The sequence below is a fragment of the Haplochromis burtoni genome, unplaced genomic scaffold (assembly GCF_018398535.1).
Source record: "Haplochromis burtoni strain Fernald_Lab_line unplaced genomic scaffold, NCSU_Asbu1 Contig_7, whole genome shotgun sequence".
Taxonomy (NCBI): domain Eukaryota; kingdom Metazoa; phylum Chordata; class Actinopteri; order Cichliformes; family Cichlidae; genus Haplochromis; species Haplochromis burtoni.
In genome coordinates, this window is record NW_024582368.1 from 5,332,657 (window position 1) to 5,357,299 (window position 24,643).

The following is a 24,643-nucleotide window of genomic DNA, read 5'->3' on the forward strand; positions in this document are numbered from 1 at the left end:
GACAGTTGATCATCTTATTTATTGTAACGTAGTTTATTGTAGAAAAGAAAAAAGCATTGTTTTTTTTTCATTTAAAGCATAAACAACATAAACTTGTTTTTAGGACATATAAATAAAATGCCTCTTTCTTAAAAAAAACCCCAACACATTATATACACTGAAAGTATTGGTCACACTCTTCCAAACCTACTCTAAAGAATCACTATTTGACTCCGTTATGGGAAAATGTAGTGCTTGTTTTCCCCCCTCACATAACACTAACACAATGAGGATTAAATCCAGGAAAAACACATAAATATAAAATAAATGTTATGCAGTATCAGGGTGTATGCACCTCTCTGTAAGTGTACCCATGCATGTGTGCACACTACATTTTGCAACAATGAGTGATAAACAGTGGCATTTAGGCAGATCAGCAACATGTGATAATGTACTGCATAGACTGCAAGAAACTAAAACCACTTCTGGATCTTTACACAGCTTACAGGAAATAAAGTGTTTATTTTTCCACCAAAAAACCCCCACAATCCTAGATTATGGTCATAATTTTCAATTCTTTGGAGTGTTTCCCAGGGAAAGCTCAGCCTGAACATAAACTGACTTGTCAGAAAAGACAAACATCTCTGATGCAGTTTAGTATTTTCTAAGGTTCATTCAGAGTGCAAACAAAGGGGCTCAAGTGTTTCTCAAAACCATCCAACAAAACCTTATGAACATGTCACCTTGGCACCTTAATGCCAATACAGTCCAGGAGTTTGACATTAACCAAAACAGTCTTTGAAACTGACTAACAAGTGGAGAGCGAGAGGAAAGAAAAAACACAAGTCAGTGTTTATAGAAAGGAGGTGAGCCATTTAGACTCTTTGTATCCATGTGTATCCATCATCACGCTGTGATCTGCAGCAGAGTTCTTTAGTCCTGGGTGTTTCACAAGGAGGGGAAGAGAGGGCCACGAAGGTGATGAGGACAATCATTCAGATTCACTTAGGCCACAAGGTCGCCTCCACTCCTGGCCTCTTTCATGAATCCACTTGTTTGATACTGATGATGGAAAGAAAAATACACAGATAGATTAATCATAAGCCCAGTCTTACACACACACACACACACACACATTTAAATATGTAAAACATCTGTAAAATCACAATTATTTTGGCCAGTGTAGTAACATTATTAATCAAGCAGTGATTGACACTAAAATGTCTTTTTCAGACTTTTTAAATTGCATTGTCTTAATTGTTAAATATAATTTTAATGTTTAAAAGTGTAAATAGAGGGAGGTGGAGGACACAGGCTCAACAGAAGGTGGGCCTTGTGTTGGTGTCTCAAAATCATCCAAAATCCCCAAGTCCTCAAATCAAGCACTATTCTTTTATACAATGCTTACTCAGGTAGACGGCTTTATAGCCAACAAGAACAATCGAACTCACCCCACTTGTTGCCCACCAACACTGGACAAGCTGCATGTCGAGTGCTGTAGTCTCCCTCCCCGCTGGCAAACAAATTGTACCAGAACACTGCAGTACCCTGGAAAACAAACAGGCACCAATGGTTAAGTAGTTCTGCACATCATCTCAGAGAGCCAAGACTTGGTTTCCTAAAGTACTTGCAACAGATTTCTCAGAAGTGAAATGATAAATAAAGCAAAATTTAAATACATGTGTTCTCTTGCTATACTGGGATTGTTAAAATGGCAGTTAAAAACATTATAAGAGCATGGGGGCACATGAAAGAATCCTTTTATGAACAAACTGGCAGTTATTTCCGCTAAATGAGCTTATATTGGATGAAAACGCTCCTTTACCATTAATAAAATGTGTTTTGGAGAGAAAAAGTGCTTGAATAAGTATATTTTTCTCTTTTATTATGTACGGTGTGTACTTTATTATGGACATCTGTGACCTTTTTTACAAAATCCTTCAGTTTGTTACATAATAGGATTAGCTGGAAAACCAATATTAATGGACATTTATAAGAGGAGTAATATCAACATTTACCTTTTGAGGCCAAACTGCTGCACCAACATCTGGGAATACTGTGGCTCCACCTGCTGCTACGTCACTCATCTACAACAGAGACAGAAGAAAAATCCAGCAGTGTAATTTAAACAACTTATATGAGATCCTTAGTTTCATATAAAATGAAGTTGAAGATAGAATAGTTCTTGTGTGTAGTATGCAGATTTAATTAACTTTTGTAAAGTAAACACTGTTAATGTGTTTAATCTTATGTTCAATGTATTATTTATGCTGAAGTAGCTGTTAAATTAGCTGCTACAGTATGTGGTTTCTCTGGATAACAGATCAATAACAGATCATTATTTATTTTGCTTCCCAGTGTGTCTAAGTTGGTGTGATCAGCCAAGACTTAAGTTTCCATTTGTTTCCTGCATGCTGAGTCAATTTCTGCTCAGTTGTGTTTGGTTTTGTTTAAGCAGTTAGTTCATTTTATTAGTCCGTTTTTTAATTTCTGAGTCTGATTTGAGTTCAGATTATTTGACCTCTTTTGCTGAGGTTCCTAGAACTTATTTCAAATATAATTTTTGTTAATAGTTTTGTGCATTTTTGGAGTAAAATAAAATCCTCCTGTTTCCAAATTTACCCGTGTTCCTCATGACTAACAAGCATGGCCCCTCACTCATGTAAATGCTTTGTGACACTGTTTCAAGGTGAGGAGTCACATGACTTTACGATTAAGTAATAATACTGAACGTACTATATTTGAATTGAGAATTTAGATGCTATTGTTTCTCTTATCACATCAGCAGAGTAAATTTTGTCCTATCACAGCAAAGACACTAAAGCCCATAGTCACAGATGACAGCTAGCCCCCGATACTATGCTAGCCCTTTGCTAGCACTATGTGCAGTGACAGGGTTCATTCTAAATTTGTATACTGAAACTTAATACGATAGTTTTCTCAGTATTATCAAATATGCAGACTTATACGTCAACAATGTCTACTTTAATTATAACAATGACTGTGTCACTGACTGCTAAATTAATTTCAGTACCAGCATAGGCAATTAGTATAGTAAAAATCAAACTTCAATAAATAAAAGAAGGTTAATGCTGGTCCAAAGGGGTGATCACTCACATAGAAAAGCCACGTTGCAATACGATTCCCAGTTCCCAGCTCTTTAAAGGCATCTGGCTCATCTTTCTGTACGGAGATAACCAATACCATGTTAAACATCCTACCACATTAATGCAGCAGTACATTAACTGTGGCAAACTGAAAAAGAGCGTACCCTTCCAAAGTCAAAGTGAGGTTCGTATTGACCTCCAACACCATAATTTGCAACCTGCAGACAAATACATGTAAAAAAAATCAGTTTCTAACAGAGGAAACAGGGAAACTTGTTTGCTTCATTTGGTGGTCATGTACAGTTTTTTGTTGGTTTTGAAATAACTTTTTTACCTGTAACTCTTCTGCAGTGTCCATTTCAAGCCCGGTGACACCTTCAATTCTGTTATTGACCATTTCAATCATTGGATCATCATATTCAGTGAGCCAAGCACTAGAATATAGAAGGGAACACAGAGAAACTGAGAATGAAACAGCATGGGAAACATATTTCAGTAAGGCACACATTTTATCCACTAGATGCTAATAAAATTTTCTTCTGTAAAAAGTGTCTGAGAGGCATGCTACGCAGGAAACTTGGAATCAAAAGCCAACAAAAACCAACGTGAGTTTGTAAATGGCAATATTAGGATACAGAAACAAAGTAGAGTTGCAGAGGGAATGGAAAACGGGAACAATATCCAGCTTTACAATATCTAATGAATATCTTTGAAGATATTTCTATAGTGTGGTTTAGGACTAGATAAAATATTTTTTTCTGGCCATAATATCCACTAAAAACAAAATAAAAATGTCCATCCTCTTAACACGAACTTGCAGTTGCCATTATGTGAGAGACAATTCCAACACACTCTAATGTGGGTTGAGGAAAACAAGTTTTTTTTAAGACGTTACAAAGGCAGTGAGATGATTCTTCGCCCATATAGCTTCTTCATCATGTTTTTAAGAATGCCTGCAGATCAGCATTAACACGTGTGTCTGTGTGGGTCATCTTTTTTCATTCAGTTTGTACTGATAGGTCATATTTTATAAATGGATATTAAATGAAGCATGAGCCAGTGGATTATTTCCTTAAGTCTCTTGCAGTCGTTTAAATGGAGTTCAAACTGTTCTGATTTCTTCCATCTGTCTGTTACCTCAAGTTCACTCAAGTTAGAAAGACGTGCCGGCTGTCATGCATGCACACAAAACTTTAAAAGAAACACCACACCCTGACACACACACACATTAATTACCAACTGCAGTAAAACCAAAGAAAGCATGGGGTTTTGGTGGGCTGCTAACGTGCTATTTTTAGGATGGGATTTAAATTTGAATTTAAAACAGTGAGCAAGGCATCTATAAAAATTGAACGGTCATTTATCTGCACTACATAGGCCTTTGATGTTTCACAATGTCTCTTTTTTAAAACAGATCTTGTACAAAATGTAGAACTACAGAAAAATGGCCTTGTATTGGAAAGTGATTTCCAAACAATGCTATGGGACATAAAAATCCAGCACGGGAAAACTCAGGTAGCCTGGTATAGATATGAAGTCAAATGAGCAGGGGAAGGGAGAGAGTCCTTCCAAGTGATCTTTGACCCCTTACCTCACAGGGATTTTCCTTGAATGGGGTTCAGTCACCACAGCTCCCGTTAACTACAGCATTTCCAACAGCAGGACACGTAGAAGCAGGAAGAGCAGTATCAAAGAAGGAAGGAAAATGGACTGCGGAAGCACACATGCACAAGGACGGACAAAACATAATAAGGAGAAAAAGAGGGAAAGAAAAGGCAGCTCACAAAAGAAATAATGTTAGTATCAACTAGTAAAAGAGTAATATCTTTCCCCTCTGCTACCTTCATGTGTTACCTCCGTGGAGCAGACACTTGAGCAGAAACAGACCCATAAAAAGGTCCTCAAAAAAGAGTTGGATAATCCAACTCGTCCACAAATAGCTACATATTCAGTCGCGTTAGTAATTTAGCATTTCCCTTTCATTTAGGATTATTTGGGGGAAAAAAGCTACAGATGTTTCTTTATTTTTAGAAAACGTATTTTCAGCAGGAGAGAGTGCTTCAGCTCAAGAGCCTTTAGGATGGCCTTTATGAGGGGCAGAAACATGCAGCTGTGATCAGACGGGAGTACAGAAGAAGACGTGAGCTCAGTTATTAAAGGGGAAAATAAGATTTTCTCCTCCTCATCATCATGCTCTGTCTTACCTTTTACTGATCCTGTAAGAAGCTGTCTCCAGCACTCCTGTGATGGGGTTGGAGATGGTTGCCCTGCGTAGCTGTGAAGCACACACAGATAAACACATAAAGATATTAAAGTATGCGTTGCTAATAACAGCTTTGACCTCCCATCCTTTGCCATCCCAAACCACCTATGAAATCCTAAAATCTGAACTGCTTACTCGTGGTTTTGCCAGCTGCTTGATTCTCTCAATTTCTGCATCAGAGATGATGTCAAGGTAGCGAACAATGTAGGGGCGGTCCCACTCATCCTGCTGTTTGACGGGCGCCAGCAGTAAACTGGGGTTACGATTGTTATCGTAGTAACGACAGAACAACCTGCTCTGCCTACGAGGCGTCTGATTTAGAGAAAAGAAAAGAGCACACAAAAAGTTAAAACTGAGCTGCAGTATGCAAGTTATAAATTGCTTTCAGCTCTTCCTCACCATTTTGATACCCTCTCCACGGCAAAGCATCTCATATTTCTCCCTTTCTGGGATCAGAGAGAAAGCCTTTTTGGACTTCTTCTGCTTCTTCTTCTTTTCAGCTGTTTCTCTTTTCTCGCGCTCCTTCTGTTTTGGAGCTTCTTCCTCTGCAGCCTTTTTTTGCTTCTCCAACTGAAACTCAAAGTACTTCAGGTTGCTCTTGCCACGCGGGTGCTCTGGGTCTATGTGTGAAAAACCAGGAGAAAACATCAGTGGTGATTACAAGCAGCAATGCAAACTAAAACAACATCGCTTCTAACATGACAAATATACGCCATCAGTCAGTAATGATGACTTCAACTCAGATGGAGGACTACTGTCAAAAGCTGCAGTCTGAGACATTGCAATCCATTGGGACAATGTCCTTCGGGTGCTTTGGCACCCTTTTAGCAGGACATGGCCCAGGAAGCAACATAACTTTCAAAATAACAGCAAGGGGACTGTTTACTACTGCTGAACTGATAGCCGACAGTGTCACTTTCTTGGACAGAAGAAAACAGCAGTACAAATGGTTTGTACCTTTGAATTGGTGCACTGATTGGCAAAGAGGTGTGATGGAGACAGCAGCTCGGGTAAGGAAGCTATTTCGCACTCTATTGGTTTTGAGCTTTGATTGTTTTAAATCCTTCTACTAGTTCATAACGTACCCCCCCCCCACACACACACACAAGTACATCTCTCACTTGCTGGGTGTCTATAACCCAATAAGACCTCTCAAGTCATCAGGTGCAGATCTTTTAACTGTCCCCAGAATTCGATCTAAGTGTGCTGAGGGTGCTTTCAGTTTCTGTTGCTCTGTTCTTTGGGACAAGCTTCCTACTCATCTGAGGTCAATTACAATCATGTCTACATTCAAAAACAAACTTAACTTAACATAAAACCTTTATTTTTCTCACACACTTACACTTAATAACACTTTTGTATACGTGCTTGTCTGTGTGTATGTTACCATGCATGTTATTCCTTTGTACAGTTTAGTTTTTTTGTTTTTACAAGCCTTAAGGCATTGCAGACTTACATGGGTTTTTTATGTTTTTATATTTTATGTTAAGCACACTGAGTTTATGTGTAAAATATAATATAAATATATAAATATAATATAATAAAAATATCAATAAAATTGACATTAACACTGCTTTGGAAAGTCTGGCAGTGGTTTAAACTGTACCTGGACACACTGAAATCCTCTCTTATTCCTGGTTAATCAGTAACGTCAATAAATAAAAGGGGACAAATGACAAAGTCTCTAAAAAAAAGCAATACCCGGTCATTTTTAAAAAATAGATTTCACTTCTCTGTGAATTGTGCTATACAGATAACTGTTTTGCTGGTACAAACAGCAGCGTTTTGAGACAAGACCCCACAGATTTGTTACAGCACAGATGTTATGCCCCAACATAGCAACTACCTGAACTGTTTATGTCTGTCTGGCTCGGAAATGTTGACCTGTGCCTCACCTCTGTTTAGTCTGTCCTTCAGTCTAAACCTTGCTGCTTAAAATACCCAACAATAATTTATTTTGTTTGGCCAAATTAAAGCAAGTTCCACACTATTACAGTCTTACTTCTTAATTCTTTAGAATATGAAGAGACTCACCCAGTTCAATCAACCTCTTTGTATACTCCATTGCACGCTCCATCTCCCCCTGCTGGTAAATGGCGTAGCTGAGGTAGTCGATCACTGTCACCTTATCTAAAGTGGACTCCTCTCCCTCATCAAGCTGTTTCAGGGCCTGGGCCATCCACAGCTCTGTGTGGTAGTAATCGGCATCGGAGTAGGCAATTTTCCCCAGCTCAAAACAGTCCTCTGCTGTCATGTGGCTCTTGTATTTCACTCCTAGTTAGGAGTACACACAGGAGGGGGGGAAAAGAAATCAGAAAACAATCAAACCCTTCCCCCAAAAAACTCACATCGTCTGACATTTATTGTGACTTTCGTGGCAGTCATTTTGTCTTTATATCTGTACATTTGAATCCTTAATGAACAAATAGGCCCATGGGCATGTGAACTCATGCCATTTATGTGTGACATGCAACTGTTCGGAGGATTTTACCAGGTAAGTTTCCCGTAGAGATTGTGTTGGCATCAAGTCTGTAAGTGTCTTGTAACCGGATGAGAGCTTTGGCAGCTCCGGTCTGGTCCTCGTCATTTGGGAAGTGCTGTCTCTGGATGGTCAGGTTGGAAATAAATCCTGAGAAAAATGGCACGATAAAGTATTCTATGTGTGGGCACACTAATCACTCAAAGTGACATTTAACACTTTCTCTTAAAATTTCATGAGGTGAACAGTTAGATGGGAGTTTCATCCATCCACATACACCTAAAACAAACAAGTCAATGTTTTAGTGTACTTCTGTGTTGCACTTTTTCTGCAAGTTTTTACCACTCATTTATAAAACCAAATATTACAGTGTTATTATTTGAACCTGGGCTTTACTGTTCATACCTCCAGTGGTGTCACGGAGCACAAGACTCTCCAGGTCCCCCCACTCTGTGTTCAACCTCTTCACCAGTTTGAAGGCATTCACAGGGTGTCCCAGAAAGCCTTCAGGGTCCTGCGTGGCAGTAACTGTCAAGGAATCCAATTTTTCAGCCCACCTATCACAAAAAAGGTAATATGGATTAAAGTGTGTTGATTACACTTGTAAGCAAGCTACCTATTATTACGGCTGTCATATATAATATTTATGGAGTTTTAGGAAAGCAACTTCAGAAATTAAACATGGAGCTAACCACAATGTTTATAGACACTTGCAAATTATTTTTTTAAATGAAGTTGATAGCTGTATATATTATCAATTATCAAGCTATATTATCAGTCATTATCAATCAATATTATCATCCAAATCCAATAAGCAACAATAAACCCAATAAACAATAAACCTGTCAGAATTAAATCCTCGTTTACTGCTGACTCAGCTCTGTAATGTGCCCTAAAGCATCACGGATCACAGGTCCTAACTTCATCCAGTGAATGAGGGTCAGGTTAGGGTTGATCTTTTCATACAGGAGTGTGGCTTCTCCACACAGCAGCTGTACCAGTTGCAACACCAACTAACTGTGCAGGTAACATTAATTCAGAGACCCACTCCTCCATATCAAAGTTTTCTAGCTGTGCGATGTGAGTCAGCTGCCCCGGTACATAACTGTAGTTAAGAAAGTTGAAATAAGAAGCTGCATATCTCATCTTTGTAGGGGATTCTGATGGAAATGATCAGACATGTGGTTAACACAGTTGGAATGTTTCTGCACTCCGTATCCTTTTTATTTCTCTCTATTTTAGCTAGCAATTGCGGTGCTTGGTTGACTTTGGCACTGGGATAAAAATAATTTAGCAGATGCAAGGACATGACGACGAGAAGGGAGAAATGCCCCCAGCAGCAAATCACACCCAGGAGTTGACAAACTCACCGTTTGATCTGCTCTAGTTTGCTCTCCTCTGCTCTGATGTAGTCCTTCAAAGAGGTGACGAGATCTTTTTCTGTGTACAACAGATCTGTCATCTGGCCTGAAAGAAACAAACACATATTAATTGCAAACACTGAAATGATAAACTATACTAATCTTATAAAATTAGTACGAGCTTTAAAATTTCTAGGCCTTGTGTGTGTGTAGTAACATAACACAAGTCTTTTACCTGTAGAAGTGAAGAAGTCAGCGTGGGCTGAGAGCGACTGCAGGCAGCTCAGCAGCAATAAACAACAACACGGCAGCTCCATTCTGAAAAAGAGTGAGAGAAGAGCATTAAATTGATAAAATGTGCAGATTAAAAGAGTCAGTGAATGACCTACCTATTTTGAAGACATTTTAATTTCTATGATAAGGTATCACCATAATCCAATTTATTCTAGTCATATAATTAAAGAGCTAAACCAGACACACTACTAAAATATGTCTGGTTTACCTTTGAGGCTGGCAGTTAGGCCTGGGACAGGCAGCACTGTGATCTTTTGTTTCTTGCAGCCACAAATTACAGGAGAATGCATGACTCCATTGTGCATTCTTACATGCACTTCTTTATACTTCAAATAGTCTGCGTCCACGCAAATTTTACTGTGGTGCTATTTTTTTTTCTTACCCACATAACAGAAATTCAGGGCAAATGTGCAAGATTTTTACTTTTAAATATTCTGGGATGTCCACAACATGCCACATGCCATGATCGACATCAAATTAGATCACTTATTTATCTCAAGAATGTACTAAAAAATTCCAAACTACTAAGACTGTAAATATACCCAAACCGAACCATGTTGGCCCGTGGCACATCACATTTTGGCTTTTTGTTTTTCAAAAGAAAAATAGCAAGAGAGCAGACTTGGACAAAAGTTTTGGAAAGAAATTAAGCCAAAAGAATCAAGACCAAAAATCCCCCACATTATAAAACGCCTGCTGCTTGACCAAGTGAGATGGTTTGTTATAAATATAGTGTAAACACAAATACACACACACACACACACCCATAAGCGCACAGGCAAAATGAAGATCATGAAGCGTACATAAACTATTCAGTGTAAGCCAGCAGCAGGCTGAGGCAGGTTCGACTCTGCCACAAGGGCAAGTCTTGTATGAGAATAAAAAATAGCGTGACTTCATATGAGATTTCAATTTAGGTCAGCAGAAGGAAGCAGAGAGGGTGGAAAAAAAAACCTGAAGCAAGACACAACTTACCATTATCCTCTACTGCTACCAAGCTACTTCTGCAACTGCATAATGTGTGCTGCCACTTAAAAGCCATAAACAGCCTCTTACACTTTCTGATTTCCAAGATAAAAGTTTTGAAGAATGCAATTATTGTACCCAGTGTAATGATAGGGTAATTACTACAATTTTCTTTCACACTCAGTTAAGTGTGATGCAAAAATGATAGCTGTATATTGAACATTTCTCATTTCAAACCAAGTGTTCTGGTCATGCTACACATGGAAGTGAAAGGAGGTGATTCTGTTAATAAGCATGTTGGTACATCCCACATTAAAAAAAACTAAGAATAAAAACAAAGTCTTACTGACCTAGAAACCAGTTCATGTGTAATCTAAAAGGCAACTCCTTTTGGTTGGACCACAGGGTTCGCGTTTCCTCAAAAGTATCCACCCTTAAAAATTCCTTGGATGGATATAAATCCATAAAGTCATGTGATAAAGCAATTTGCTAGTTTACTTGCCTTTATCCTGTCATGTCACTTGTACCACTCCCTGCTTTCCTAATCAACTTTCAGCTATAGGGCTGTAAACGTTGTACCAGGCAGCAGCAACAGCCACAATGAGAGTGAAATAAGTGTTAAAAAAGTGTTAAAAGAAAGAGCTCAAAATCCTTATAGACATCTAGAATTAGATGTTGGTGCATATTTAGTACCTTAAAAAAAACAAAAAACTCTAAAACTTATTTAGAGTTTTAGAGTTTAGTTATGATGAGAATATAACTAATCCATAGTATACATAAGGAATATTTAAGATAAATACAGGGGGGAAACGTAATGAAACAAACAACACCCAGACAAAAAAGCACAATTTTAATAGCCTAACTGGCTTCGCAATACGTTATAACAAGTTTAAACCTGCTCCTAACAAAAACAATTTTATTTTTGAGAGTCTGCCCTGAGAAACTTCCTTCATCGCACAAAATGTCTCCAAGTTTTCCAGCTATGGAGTCAGATAGCACAGGACGTGCATGGAAGAGGACTGCCACGTCTTCGCCACTCCCTCCTGTGTGAAGACTGCACACTGCCCGATGGAGAGTCTGATATTACCTGCAAAACTCAGTCAATGAAAGCTGCAGACTGAACTGCAGCAGGAAGGCTTTTACTTCTTGGTTGGTGTTTTTTGGGGAGTTACATATAAACAAAGTTTGTAGCTCGATATGACATTTTATCTCCTTGTCACTATGAAATATGACAGACTAAATGTGAAAAATGTTTGCCATTAACAAATAAAATGTATAGAGGCTGTTAAATGAGGCATAAAGCAATATGACGGCAGAAGCATCCCACGCTGCATTGCGCTGGAATGCCGGAAAACTAAAGCTAGCTAAAGTTTCACAGGGAAAAGCCAGGTTACGTTTTCTTTTCTTGCTATTTTCTAGTTTAACTAACTGGTTCAGGTCATCTCATTGCCTCCTGCTTAGTTTAGTAGTATAATCTTTGTTTTGACCCACAACACAGAAACCTAAAATTTGGCTTACTTTTGTTCTACTTTTCATTGCCGCTAGCTCAAAGCTCGCACAGCAAATCAGTTGGCAGCAACAACGGTTGCTGTTGGTAACAGCGACAAACACTGTGAAAAGACGTAATCTGTAAACTGGTGACTATCTGAAATGTAAACACATTTTCTAGATAAGCCTACATTTCTTATCTCACTCAAGGGGTCGATAGTCACCTAATCGAGAGCATCCTGTAGCAGAAGCCGTCGGGGTCTCTCCCTGAAGCCCACACCGATTCAGTGAAGTTAACGGTCTGAAGTTGGAGACTCGGTCCGGTGGCTCTTCCTGTCTGTGATGATTCGGTGCACTATTGGCTATCTGGTGGTTCGGGCTGTATTTCTAAAAGGATGGGGCTCGATGCTACGTGCAGACTCACATGCATACACTCTCTGCTTCTGAAAACTTAGGGGGCTGTCGTTTGTAAATTGTTAGGGGAGGTGCCTGTAATAGTGTTGACCCGTACCGACACGACCGAAGATGAGTATTTTGGTGTTTAATGTGGAAATCGTTCCAGTGAGGTCACATGCCACGTGTTAAAAGACTGCCGATAGATATTTTCTTTCTCCTCTTTCTCTAAAACCTATGTGCTCAACTTTGCATGTATGCATCTGCACTCCGGGCCCATCATCTCCATTCAACAGATGTTTTGTGTAGTTTTGTAACGTTTACATTGAACGAACAGACATTTTTCATCATCTTCCTCCCACATTCCAGAAAAAATATTCTTACTAGCTTCACAAAAAGAAAAAAAAAGTGTGGGATGGTAGGGAGTGAATTCCTTCTGCATTCAGCTGAATTCAACAGGGTGGAGCTACGTCTGTGTGTGTGTGTGTGTGTGTGTGTGTGTGTGTGTGTGTGTGTGTGTGTGTGTGTGTGTGTGTGTGTGTGCGCGCGCGCGCAGAGGGGCAAATTGTTAACTGCATTATGTCTCAACTGAAATGCCCAGTGTAAACACTACAGACTGTATATGTCTGTGATAAACACTGGCTATTTGCAAGCCTTTGTCATCTTAGATATCCACATGAGCAACGCTGCAAAACAGGTAGTATCTCAGTATCAGCACATCATTACATCACTGAGTGAAACTGAAGATAATAAACCTTTCTTATGTAAAGTTAAATCAAATTTCCTTATTAATGTACATGTTCTATCAACTGTCACCAAGCAAAATGTCATAAGTGTTATACTGAGGCTTACAGAGGTTACAAATTCAACATCTGTATAATCTGAAATATGACAGCTTAGAGTGAGGACTTGGATAGTGAACCGAGATCGAGTGTTTTCCCTGCAGCTTCTCAGTCTCCACTTAAGAAGAAAAAAAAGTATACTGCTTTCCGTTCCCATTTTCCCCGCAGTCATCAACAGATGTCGTCCAAGTCGGTAAGTCTGCTCCCAAACAGCTGCTCCTCATGAGTCAGTATCTGACGCAGGAAGTTCACATTGGGGGCTGTGCATTCCCTTTTTTCTTTGAAACTGCAGTGGACCAGGCTCAGACTTAAGTGCAGTGTTAATGAAGCTGGATGTCAGTGGCAGTGCCTCCACCCGGTTCTAGTAGCATAGTGATTAAAATAGCATTAGGACTGTCGGCAGTGGTGTTGACTACATGTGTGATATCTAGATTCTTGATAATTCGATCCTCCAGGATCGCAGTGGGGGCTTGGCTTTCAGGTTCATGCAGAGGAAAGGGTAACGGGCATGTAAAGCTGAGAATTCTCCCAGCATGATGACAAGGTCCATTTCTAAAGCACTGAGCTGTAAAAAAATCAGGATTGGAGGTCTGGGGAGTCGGCCCTGACCTTTACACCACCCACTGAAATATGCAGTGAGAAACCTTGAGACAAAAATGCAGATTCAGCTAGATACAGTCAGCATAATTCAAAGAGACAAGCAAGTTTACCTCATCATAAATATATGGCTTTCTTGGTAATTCAATAAGGCTGTAGCTCAAAACAATGGTATCAAAATAAACCTATTCACACTAATTTTACAAACATGCTGATGCCTAGCAAATACAGTCTTGACATTCCCATCTAGAATGCCATACTGCTACAATAAGCAAAAGTATATATGTGCATGTGTGACCTTGGCTACATCATTCTCCGCATACAGTAGTATTGTGGAATATTTCTGCAGCTCTATGCAGCTGATTAAACAGCCCAGCTCAAGGTGTATCACTATCACAGCATCCTCTTCATCACCAAATGACTCCTTATACCTAATACTCATATTTATTCATAATAAAGACATAATTATTATGTATTACTTTATTCCATGTTAATCTTTAAGATTAGCATGTTTATCTTTAAAATGAAAATTCTCTTAATTAACTGTTGCACTGCATCAGTCAAGGATAAGACTATAGTAGGGGTCATGCAAAGCGGGCTGGTCACCCACTGCATTCAGAAGATTGTAAAGTTGCTCACTCAACACAAACTGTTCCTGGAAGAGCAGGAGCCAGCACGGTCTCTGGCTCACACACTGAAATAGAAAGACTACAGTGTCTACATGCAGAGAGAACTGGCAATAAATATACCTGTTTTACTTTTGTTCCAGATAGGTGTGATGGAGGAATAGTTACTGTCTGTACAGTTACCCTCTCTGTTGGAGATTCAATTCACAGCGCTAATTCACAACAATAATACAAAGAAAACAATCATAAGAAATCCCACAAGAAAGCACTTTGGTGACTATGGAAAGGAGAAAAAAAAAATCCTTTTTGGAAGATGGGGTGGCTATCTGCCATGGCCATGACTGGTTAGGGGTGAGGGGAGGAAGACAGGACTAATGACATGCTGTGGAAGAGAGTGTCAGGGATTAGTTATAATTAATAATTAAATGAGGGGAGGTGTATGAACACATATGTGAACAAACCAAAAATGTGACTAAGGAAGAAACACTCAATGCATTATGGGAATCCCCAAGCAGCTTAGTCCAAACGCAGCACGACTAATGGAGGATTCAGGGTCACCTGATCCAACACTGTTTAATGATTTCTTTGAAGTCTTGTTTTTTTTTCAGGGTGGAAAGATTTTACAGCATACATCTTTATTTAAGAATAGAGAGACTTAAAAAAAAATTAAGTCCTCAAATTGAAATTTATTTTTGATTTTCTAATCCAGATGGGCTCAAAAGTATATATACAACCTCAAACATATACATACTCCCCCACTAATATTTGGTTAAAGTACCTTAGGAGGTTACACTTTTTTATAAAGACCTTAAAGATATTATACCCTGGAAAAAGAACAGCTCAAACACAGACACAACAGCATTTACCTGGACGGTCCTACAACTATTTCCTTTAAGTTATTTGGCAAATGCATGAGCTGTTCCCTCTAGCCCTTAACTAGAAGAACATCCTACACGCACCACGCACGCACGCACGCACGCACGCACGCACGCACGCACGCACGCACGCACGCACACACACACACACACACACACACACACACACAAATAAACATCAGAAAATTTCTCTCAAAAAGCCCAACAAGAGCTGCTACAAATCCTCTCTCAACGCTGCTTCAGGCTTGCCCTTAATTCAGCTGGTGGTCTTGGAAACACAGTAACATAGTAATATATGAATCTCCTCCCTCTTCACTTTCACCTCAGCCACTGCCTCTCCACCTCTCACCCTTTGTCCTGTATTGAAGATACTCCCACTTCCCCCTCAGTGTTTACTGTCAAGAACCTCCACAGACTGCATTTTGTTGACCCTAGTCAGTGGTTGTTTACATATCCAGTTTTGCATTTTATCACTGCCCTTTGAAGTTTGTCTCTTTATGGTTAGTTGTCAGCTGAGCAAACCCTTGTGTTGTCCTCAGGTCAAAAATGACCCCAGGTGTATGGCGAACAAGTGTATGGGAATCCCAAGGACATTACAAGGGACCAATTGCAGCTGGTCTACAACATTTTATTGCCTTTTTTGTTGCATGACACAGATAACCTGATACAAACCCTTGTTTGTTAGGTTGTCTGCATTTAAGTATTTCAAACATCAAGCTCTTTTACGTTTATTATTTCAATTAAAGTTTTCCCTGATGCAATACCACAGTCTGTCAGCTGTGGTACTGCAGCATTTTTGTTTCCATTACTATGTATAAGAGGATTAGTAAGGAGGAAGTGAGGGTTTGCTTTGCGAGTGCTGGTAGAGAAGTACAGACAAAGTCAGACGGAGGTGCACTGTGTCTTTGTGGATCATAATATGGTGATGAGAGAAACTTGGTTGCTGAATGAGGAAGTCAGGAGTGTCAGAGAAATACGTAGTATGCATAAGGACAGAGAGAAAGTGGCTAAAAGAGAAGGTTCAGATGGTAGTGAGGCCTGCTATCATGTATAGTTTGGTGAAGGTGACAATAAGACAGGAGGCTGATCTGGAGGTGACAGAGCTGAAGATGTTTGCATGGTGTGACCAGGACAGATAAGGAAACGAGTACATGAGAGGCACAGCTCACATTGAGCACTTTAGAGCCAAAGTTAGAGAGGGAAGGTTGGGATGCTGGGCATGTGAAGAGGAGGGATAATGGATACATTTTATGTAATGTTTTCATTTCAAAAGTAACAAATTACCCAGCTATTATATTACTTTAATGAAAGAAACAGTGGACTGAGAAAAGGTGGTGTGTTTGACTGCCCCCTGGTGTACTCTTGAGTCATTTAGCACCAACAGGATGACTTTGCTGAAAGTCATTGAAGAATATGTGAGCAGTTTTCACACATTTAAACCATAAAACATTTATGGTTTAAGACATATTAGTGTTTATAGCAATACAGTTATAAGAACCCCAGAGCGCACAGTGCAGCAGGTAGACTCTGAGAAGCAGGGTACAGAGCATCCTCCCAGTTTAATGAATCTGTTTATTCAAATTCACCCTCGCACAGGCGGTCATGTGGTCGTTAGCCAACGAAAAGCCGGAGAGGAATGTCACAAACAGTTGCCAAAGCAGGAGGTGCAAAGGGTACTACTTCACCTCAAGCAAACTGCATGAATGAAGTTACAAGTCTATATTTCTTTAAATACCAAAATAAAAGGCGGACGGGATACGTGTGCGTTACGAGGATGAATTATTATTATTATTGATATAATCGCATTATTACTGGTTGTTGTAGGAATGAATGGAAGTGACAGCAACACAGACGGAATGGCTGGTTTGGAGGTTGAAGATGAACTATGACTTTATGACGACAACAAAATGGTGAGTAGATGTCGTTTCTCGCTTTTTTTCCTCCCCCGAAAAGAAAATGAGTTGCGCTCCTTTTAAATTGGTTTTGCTATAGTTTGTCTATACGTCTTTCTTTTCTTTTTAAGTTTTAAAGCAGCACTTTTTATGATCGGGCTTCAGTTCTGCTGATAGGCTGTTAAAGCTAAACGCGCCTACTAGTCCTCTGAGGTCTTATTACATTTAATACATATTTATTCTGCGCTTTATGTTATCATTTATTTGACTTTTACTATTATGCTGTATATTTACAGACTCATAATTGACATGAGTTTTATTGAAAAAGAATATTCTGGTCTAAAAGGGACGCACTGTTAACAAGGAAACTACAATAGCAGACACCGATTTTCGGACATGCCACACGGAACATAAACAACTGAAAAGGAACAACAAAACAATCAGACAGTAATTGTGATGTGATTGTCCCGACTACAATACATGTTTAGAACACTGTTTGAGATCATCCGTAAATAGCAAAGTTAGGTTGTTGTGAGAGGAAATAACGTTTGCTCTCACTACATGGACTTCAGGTGGGAAATCCTGCAATAATATACAAAAATAAATAAATTTAAAAAACACACATCTTTTGGAAAGATAATGGCTATGGATTGTGGTGTGTTGCTTTTTTTTTTTTTTTTTTTTAAATTTAATCTAATATATTGGATCTTGGGAACCATATAAAAGAGTCAGGAGTTGCATTTAAAATGCAAACTTGCATTACAAACGAAAGGTTATATATCCTCCAATGTAAGTTTTTTAAAACATTAAACTCAGAACAAAATGAAAAAAAAAACATTTTATAAGTTCATTGTTATCAGTGTGACTTTATGGTTTATGTCTCTTGTGCACAGTTCAGGGAGATGGAGGACGAGATATGCCTCGGCTGTAAGGTGTCTTTCAGCGCATCATGCGCTGAAGCCCCTGGTTGCCAGTCTGGTCCTGCTGGTTGTGGTGATATATGGTCTGGGCGACAAACTCAGAAACTTTGTGGCTTCCATTTTTATCCCTCAGTATCGCTACCCGTATCCTGTGGCCCTCAGCTTTGCCCAGGTTGGTGTCTGCAACTTTTGGATTTTCTTCTTTTGGACACAACCAAACTCTGATTAGAAAGGATAAGGTCAAAAATACCTTTTTACAAATTAGTATAAATAGTAATTTATATAAGTGAGAAAAAAGGTCATGTGAGGCCACTCAAATGCTTTTTAGTTTACACAAAGCTCTGTTTCTTGACCGCAGGGTATTTGCTTTTGCTTCAATTACAGGTGCATTTATAATAGCTTTGCCAACATCAAGGCAAATAATGAAGTTACATATTGCAAAAGAAAAACGTAGGAAGTTATAACAAACATTCAAATGGTCTTTCAAAATGTAAGCTTAATCATTGGATTGTTGTTAATCATTTGTGCCGTCAGCTGTGGTGGTCAGTGAAATTCTATCAGTAATTGCTGTTTGTGCTAGTTTAAAGGTGAAAGCAGACGTAGAGGGAAGTGACAGAAGGACGTTATTGCTGATAACACGTGTGCAGGATAGATGTTTAACCAAATTATTGCCCAGTGAACTCAGATGCAAGTGTGACGCTGTACAAAGGTGGAATTAACTTTTGGGTGTCCAGGTTTGACCTCAACTGCTGATATATAGGAGAGGTGCTATACTGACTAAATGGTCAGTATAGCACAGTATAGTATGGTCCACAAGCTAACATTGCCCGTAACAACTGAAAATGAGTCACAGGACCGGTTGAGTTTAGTCCACGTCTTATCCATATGACCCGCTTTATATGCATTTTGTTTATGAGGTCCTTCAGAAGAATAGTAAATGTGTAGGTATGTTGCAGCATATTTATCATAAATTCAAGAATGCAGAAATCAGGATGTGTTAGTGAAAAGTCAACAGCATATGCTCACACTTCATTAGGTACACCTTGCTAGTACCAGGCTAGACCTTTGCATTCCAGACTTCATTGTTTGTTGGACGGATTCAACAAGGTGCTGGAAACAGTCTTCTGAGATTTTGTTTCATATTGACATGATCACATCGCACATCAATCCTGTTTCACCACATCCTAAAGCTGCTCCGTTGGACTGAGCTCTTATTAACCACCAGCTGAACTAATGAAGTGCCCCCGAGTGTAAAATATTATTGTGCAAAGAATGGCTAATTGTAATGTATTACCCACCCAATAAACTACAGCTGCTTGAGCATGAAATGACATAAGCATTTATTTCACTATTAGTTCATAGTGTAATGGTGTTTAATATCTCTACAGTTAACTCATTTACTTGCTAACCTGTTCGATAGAAATCCATCACAATATTTACAGGCTCTAAAGTGGCAACATTGAAATGATTAAGTGTGCTGTCAAAAACAGAAATGATGATGATGTTGTACAATATTAATTAAAATATTGATTTTTTTATTACTTTTTCATTGTTTGACTTTTGCTTAAAATAATTTTTTTTTTTTTTAAGTAGATGTGAACTCTGTTCCCTTTTGTCAGGACTAGTTCGAAATTATGACCCAAATTGACCCTGCAGGCAATTGCTGATGAAGAGGCACTCACTCAGTCTCAGCTGTAAACGTTACTACCTTTCACACATTCCGGTTTGTGTTAACATGCCTTAGCCACATGAATTGAAGTAAATGTTCAAGTTCAAGTTCAAAATTTATTCGCCACATGCAGTGGCAGGTTACCCTGCAGTGGAATGAACCCGCCCCCCGACCTTACACATACAACACAGACATCACATGGGGATACAAGTCAGAGAACGGTTGCATTACAGAAAAAACACTGAAATGACTGTCATGATATTGATATGGTAACGGTAAAGAGAGTAATTGATGGTATTGTAAAACCACTACAATATATTTTTAATTTGTCTTTCCAGGAAGGGGTTTTTCCACAAAAAATGAAAGTTGCAAAAATTATTCCTATTTATAAATCAGGTGAAAAGCATTGTTTTACAAATTATAGACCAGTGTCGGTACTCTCCCAGTTTTCTAAGATACTGAAAAAACTATTTCTAAAAAGATTTAATAGCTTTGTGGATAAACATGATTTGTTGGCAAATTGCCAGTATGGGTTTAGAAATAATAGATCAACAGTTTTGGCATTGATGGATTTAATGGAAGAAATAACAGAATGTATGGATAACAAGAAGTATGCACTTGGAGTCTTTCTAGATCTAAAAAAAAAGCATTTGATACTGTTGACCACGAAATTCTAAAAATCAAACTGGAAAAATATGGGTTCAGGGGTGTGCTACTGGATTGGATAAACAGCTATGTGATGAATCGACAGCAATATGTACAAATAAATGAGTTTAAATCTAAAATGATGGATATTGAATGTGGAGTACCTCAAGGATCAGTATTAGGTCCAAAAATGTTTATTATGTATATAAATGATATTTGTAAAGTATCGAAGATACTAAAGTTTGTAATTTTTGCAGATGATACCAATATACTTTGTTCAGGTGCGGAATTTCAACAGGTTTTGGAGGTGATCACACAGGAGTTAAAGATATTAAAGAAGTGGTTTGATAGAAACGAATTGTCCTTAACTTTAAATAAAACAAAATTTATGTTATTCGGAAACTATAAAAAAAACATTAACATTGAAATTTGTGTCGATAATATATATCTAGAAAGGGTTAATGCCATAAAATTTCTTGGTGTGATCATTGATCAAAAGGCCTGTTGGAAATCACACATCACTTATGTGAGGGGAAAGTTAGCACGGGGCATTGCTGTCTTGGGGAAAGTAAAACAGTTTCTGGATAGGAAAACATTGTATATGTTATATTGTGCTTTGCTATTACCATACATGAGTTATTGTGTAGAAGTTTGGGTAAATACATATAAAAGTAATATTCAGACTATAATCATAATGCAGAAAAGGGCCATTAGACTAATAAATCAGGAGGGGTATACGGCTCACACAAATGCACTCTTTATTAGGACGCAAGCTATAAAATTCCAGGATCTGGTGAAGTTTAAAACAGTGCAAATAATATATAAGGTAAGGAAAGGGATGCTCCCAATCGAAATAAGTAAATGGTTCTTAGAAAGAGAAGGGAGGTATAATTTTAGAGGGAAGTGGAATTTAAAATGACAAAGAGTAAGAACAACATTAAAAGGATGTCTATTTCAATAGTGGGAGTTAAATTCTGGAATGAGTTAAAAGAAGAAATAAAGGTCAGAAGTGATATAAACCAGTTTAAAATAAAACTCAAAAAAGAAATATTAAATAAGTATAAGAATGAAGAAAATGCAATTAACCCAAGACAGCAGTCAAACTCATGTTTATTTTCTTCTGCAAATTAGCAAATCTAAATATAGTTTTAGTTGAACATGTGAAAATATTTTTTTGAGATGTTATGTTCTAAGTTGAAGGCATTGTATACGTTTTTGTTGTTCAAATTTAGATGATGAGGATGTAAACCTGAGGGGGTAGGGCTAAATAAGTATATACTTCTGCCTACTCCTTTTCAAACAACTGTATGGAATGATTTTATGAAACGTTGGTGAATGTATATGTTTGAAATAAAAAAAGAACTGAACTGAACTGAAACGTGCACTACAATGGGAAAGGTACAAGAGGGGAAAAAAAGAGACCTCTACTCATGCTGGGCTACAGGAGGACAGCATGAGAACAGGAAACAAAAAAAACTCCTCTGCACAGAAAAGCACATAAATGTCCACAGTACAACATTATAGAGCACGTGACCAGCAACAGGGTTGGGTAGGGGATAAGGAGTAATCCCAGGCAACACAGCAGCCATCCTGCCACTGCGCCGACTCTCCAGCGCGGGCCCAGACCCGCCTCGTGTTCCCAGGAGGCAACAAGCATCGAAGGCATTGGAAGGGGAAGGGATGTGTGAGTGCTTATCAGTGTAAGTGTATGTGTGTGCGTGTCCATAGTTCAGCTGAGACAGTGTCCTTCGCCCTATCAGGCTAAGTAAACAGTCTGCTAGCCAATCCAGGTGGCCTTGCATGGGATGGGAAGAATAGTCATCACACAGTCGTTATCAGGGAGTTTTTGTTCGGCTCCAGCCCCAGCTGGCGCCATGGTGTCCGCATGTTGATGTTGTCAATTTTCTTTTTATGCGAGCAGCTCAGAAGAGAAGAATTTCAAGCTGTTCTTAACACTCCGACACTGGTCTCTCAATCTCCCGTTGGAGAGCCGCAAGCCTCCCCATGATGGTATCAAACTTCTGTTCCATGGTGTTATCATTCTTTTGATTCTGAGACCCCACAACTGCAGTGAGCCGTTCTGCGATGTGATCCAACTTTCGCTCAAGGGTCTCATTTTGAGCAGGCCTCTCTTTGATGTATCCCAACATACGCTCAATGGTGTTGTTTTGAGTCTTCACGGCAGCTGTAAGCGTCTCCAAGGTGTTAACCACCTGCGTTCGTTGTGAGAGGTCGCGCCTCGTCCCGTCGCTTCGATTCCAGCGGGCAGCCTTGTGGGGGTTTGAACAGCCGGTTCCGCTCTCTTATTTCTCCGATAAGTCAGGGCCAAGCCAGCTCCAATCAGCAAGAACCCTGTTATCATGGTTCCGAATAGGTAGATATCTTCAGCGTCCTCGATCGACAGTCCCGCCAGGCACATGACCCTCCAGTTCCTATCATTAAAAATGAGTGATTCACATAACCACATGTAGGCTTTTTTAAAGTTAGATAATTGTTTATTTTTTTATATTCTGTCTTTTCAGGTTCTGGTGTCTCTTTTATTCTTAAATCTCCTGCATGCCCTGGATCTGGTGCATCTAAGAAGTTATTCAAGGTCCCTGGGTGAGAGGATGCTGCCGTCTGCTATCTGTAGCAGCATTCAAGCAGTGCTGACCATGTGGGCCAGAGCCAGCAGCTCATCTTCCAACCTCTTCGTCCTCATGGTGCTTCTGCTGCCCCTGGTGACTGTGGCCTTTAGTTTTGCCTTGAAGCTGGCATCCCCACCAGCAAGCCACATCACTGCTCTGACTTTCATCATCAGTGGGACCTCTGTGATCATCACAGGTAAAAGTTTGGATATCAGATGAGGGTTTCACATATTAGAGTAAATGAATCTCTAATTAGTTTTCTCTTTCTGTCTGTCTGCAGCATCTGAGGGTCTCTTAAGTATTGTGCCTCTGGAGTATATATATGGACCTCTGGCTTTAATCCTGCACAGCCTGTCTCTGACTTGGCTTGCTAAAGTGTCTGAGATGGAGCGCAGCCACCCTCCAGATTCCCAAGCCTCTGTTTTTGACATCTACTATACACAGCTGGTGAACCAGAGCTGGGTGTTGGGCCTCCTGTGGTGTCTGCACCCAGAGCGTCCCTGGCATGTGTTGAGTCAGGCCAACTGGCGCAGCCTGCTCTTCCATGGATACCTGCTCGCTATTCTCCTGCTGGGAATGGTGCTGAGCTTCCTGGTCGGTGTAGTGGCTCTTTGTGTCTCACCCCTTGCTGCTGCACTGCTCCACTCAGCGAGGTACATAGTTCAGCCATTTTTTCAGCTTCTGTAAAGGACTAAAAGATTTAGTAGGTCGTCTTGCACTCCACTGACCCTAACCAAAGTGTTATACCTGTAGATACTAGCTTTATTCATCCCTTATCAGTCAATATCCACTCACATTACAAAGTTATAAAAGACAAAATGCAGGCTATGGTGGCACACTAACGATATACGGTTAGTAATTATGTGTCATCACAAGTTTTTATCTTATTCTTTTAATATGTTATTAAGACGATACATGCCCTAGCTACTTGTGACTTTCTGCAGCGTGAGCAACATGAGTGCTGTTGCTCGCACTTTCTAAATCAGTGGCACTAATGGAAAATAGTTTACAAGCTAGGTATTTATTAATGAAACAGTTAAGCGTCAGGGGTCAAACATTACAATTTTTCTTTCAGACATGAAGCTGAAGTATTAAGCAACTATCAACAAGCTGAATTTCTCTTATGTACAAATAAACAAACAAAATAAATGTGAATCGTTTCCTATTTTATGACAGTAATTTCTGAGAGCTCTTATCAGCGGATGTGCTGAACATCCCTAGAAGTAGTCCTCGTATGACCCTGATAGCTTTCAGAGGAAAAGGGATGACAATGACAGAATGTTGACACAGATAGTTAACATCATAAAACAAGTTAGCAATTTAAATTCGCTTAGTTAACTGAATTAATACTTAACCAGAGACAGACAAAAGTTGCCCTTGGATGAATCTGACTGCAGAGATGTCAGATGAGAAGGGGGTTCACATGTGGAAAGAGCTGAACACTCACTCTAGTGCTGCTGTTCTTTTTGTTGTAATTGAGTATTTCACATTTTTATTAGAAGCCAAATTGCTTCCTAGTCATTCTTGAGCTTTTTGGAAAATGTTAATATGCATTATTTTTTAAAATTACACTTGAATATGCTAAGAAAATGTGAATTATGCTGACAATTTGAATAAAAA

The 24,643-nt window shown here is 39.2% G+C and overlaps 2 protein-coding genes across 2 annotated transcripts; one reads left to right on the forward strand and one right to left on the reverse strand.

Annotated features, from left to right (window-relative positions):
* p4ha1b (prolyl 4-hydroxylase, alpha polypeptide I b) lies at positions 1–12,399 on the reverse strand. Its single transcript, XM_005914233.3, has 15 exons — positions 12,162–12,399; positions 9,425–9,507; positions 9,199–9,295; positions 8,234–8,385; positions 7,841–7,978; positions 7,384–7,623; positions 5,749–5,969; positions 5,485–5,661; positions 5,291–5,361; positions 3,421–3,520; positions 3,251–3,304; positions 3,097–3,162; positions 1,998–2,066; positions 1,431–1,527; positions 1–1,041 (listed from the first exon to the last, which is right to left on the reverse strand). The coding sequence occupies exons 1-15, from the start codon at positions 12,173–12,175 to the stop codon at positions 971–973; spliced, it is 1,650 nt and encodes a 549-aa protein (XP_005914295.1). The 5' UTR covers positions 12,176–12,399; the 3' UTR covers positions 1–970.
* A 4,493-nt stretch (positions 12,400–16,892) lies between these two features.
* Positions 16,893–24,640, forward strand: si:ch211-248a14.8. The gene is made up of 4 exons (XM_005914236.2): positions 16,893–17,180; positions 18,056–18,254; positions 22,919–23,219; positions 23,304–24,640. Exons 1-4 carry the CDS (start codon positions 17,101–17,103, stop codon positions 23,708–23,710), a joined length of 987 nt encoding a protein of 328 aa, XP_005914298.1. The 5' UTR covers positions 16,893–17,100; the 3' UTR covers positions 23,711–24,640.
* Positions 24,641–24,643: the final 3 nt, after the last annotated feature.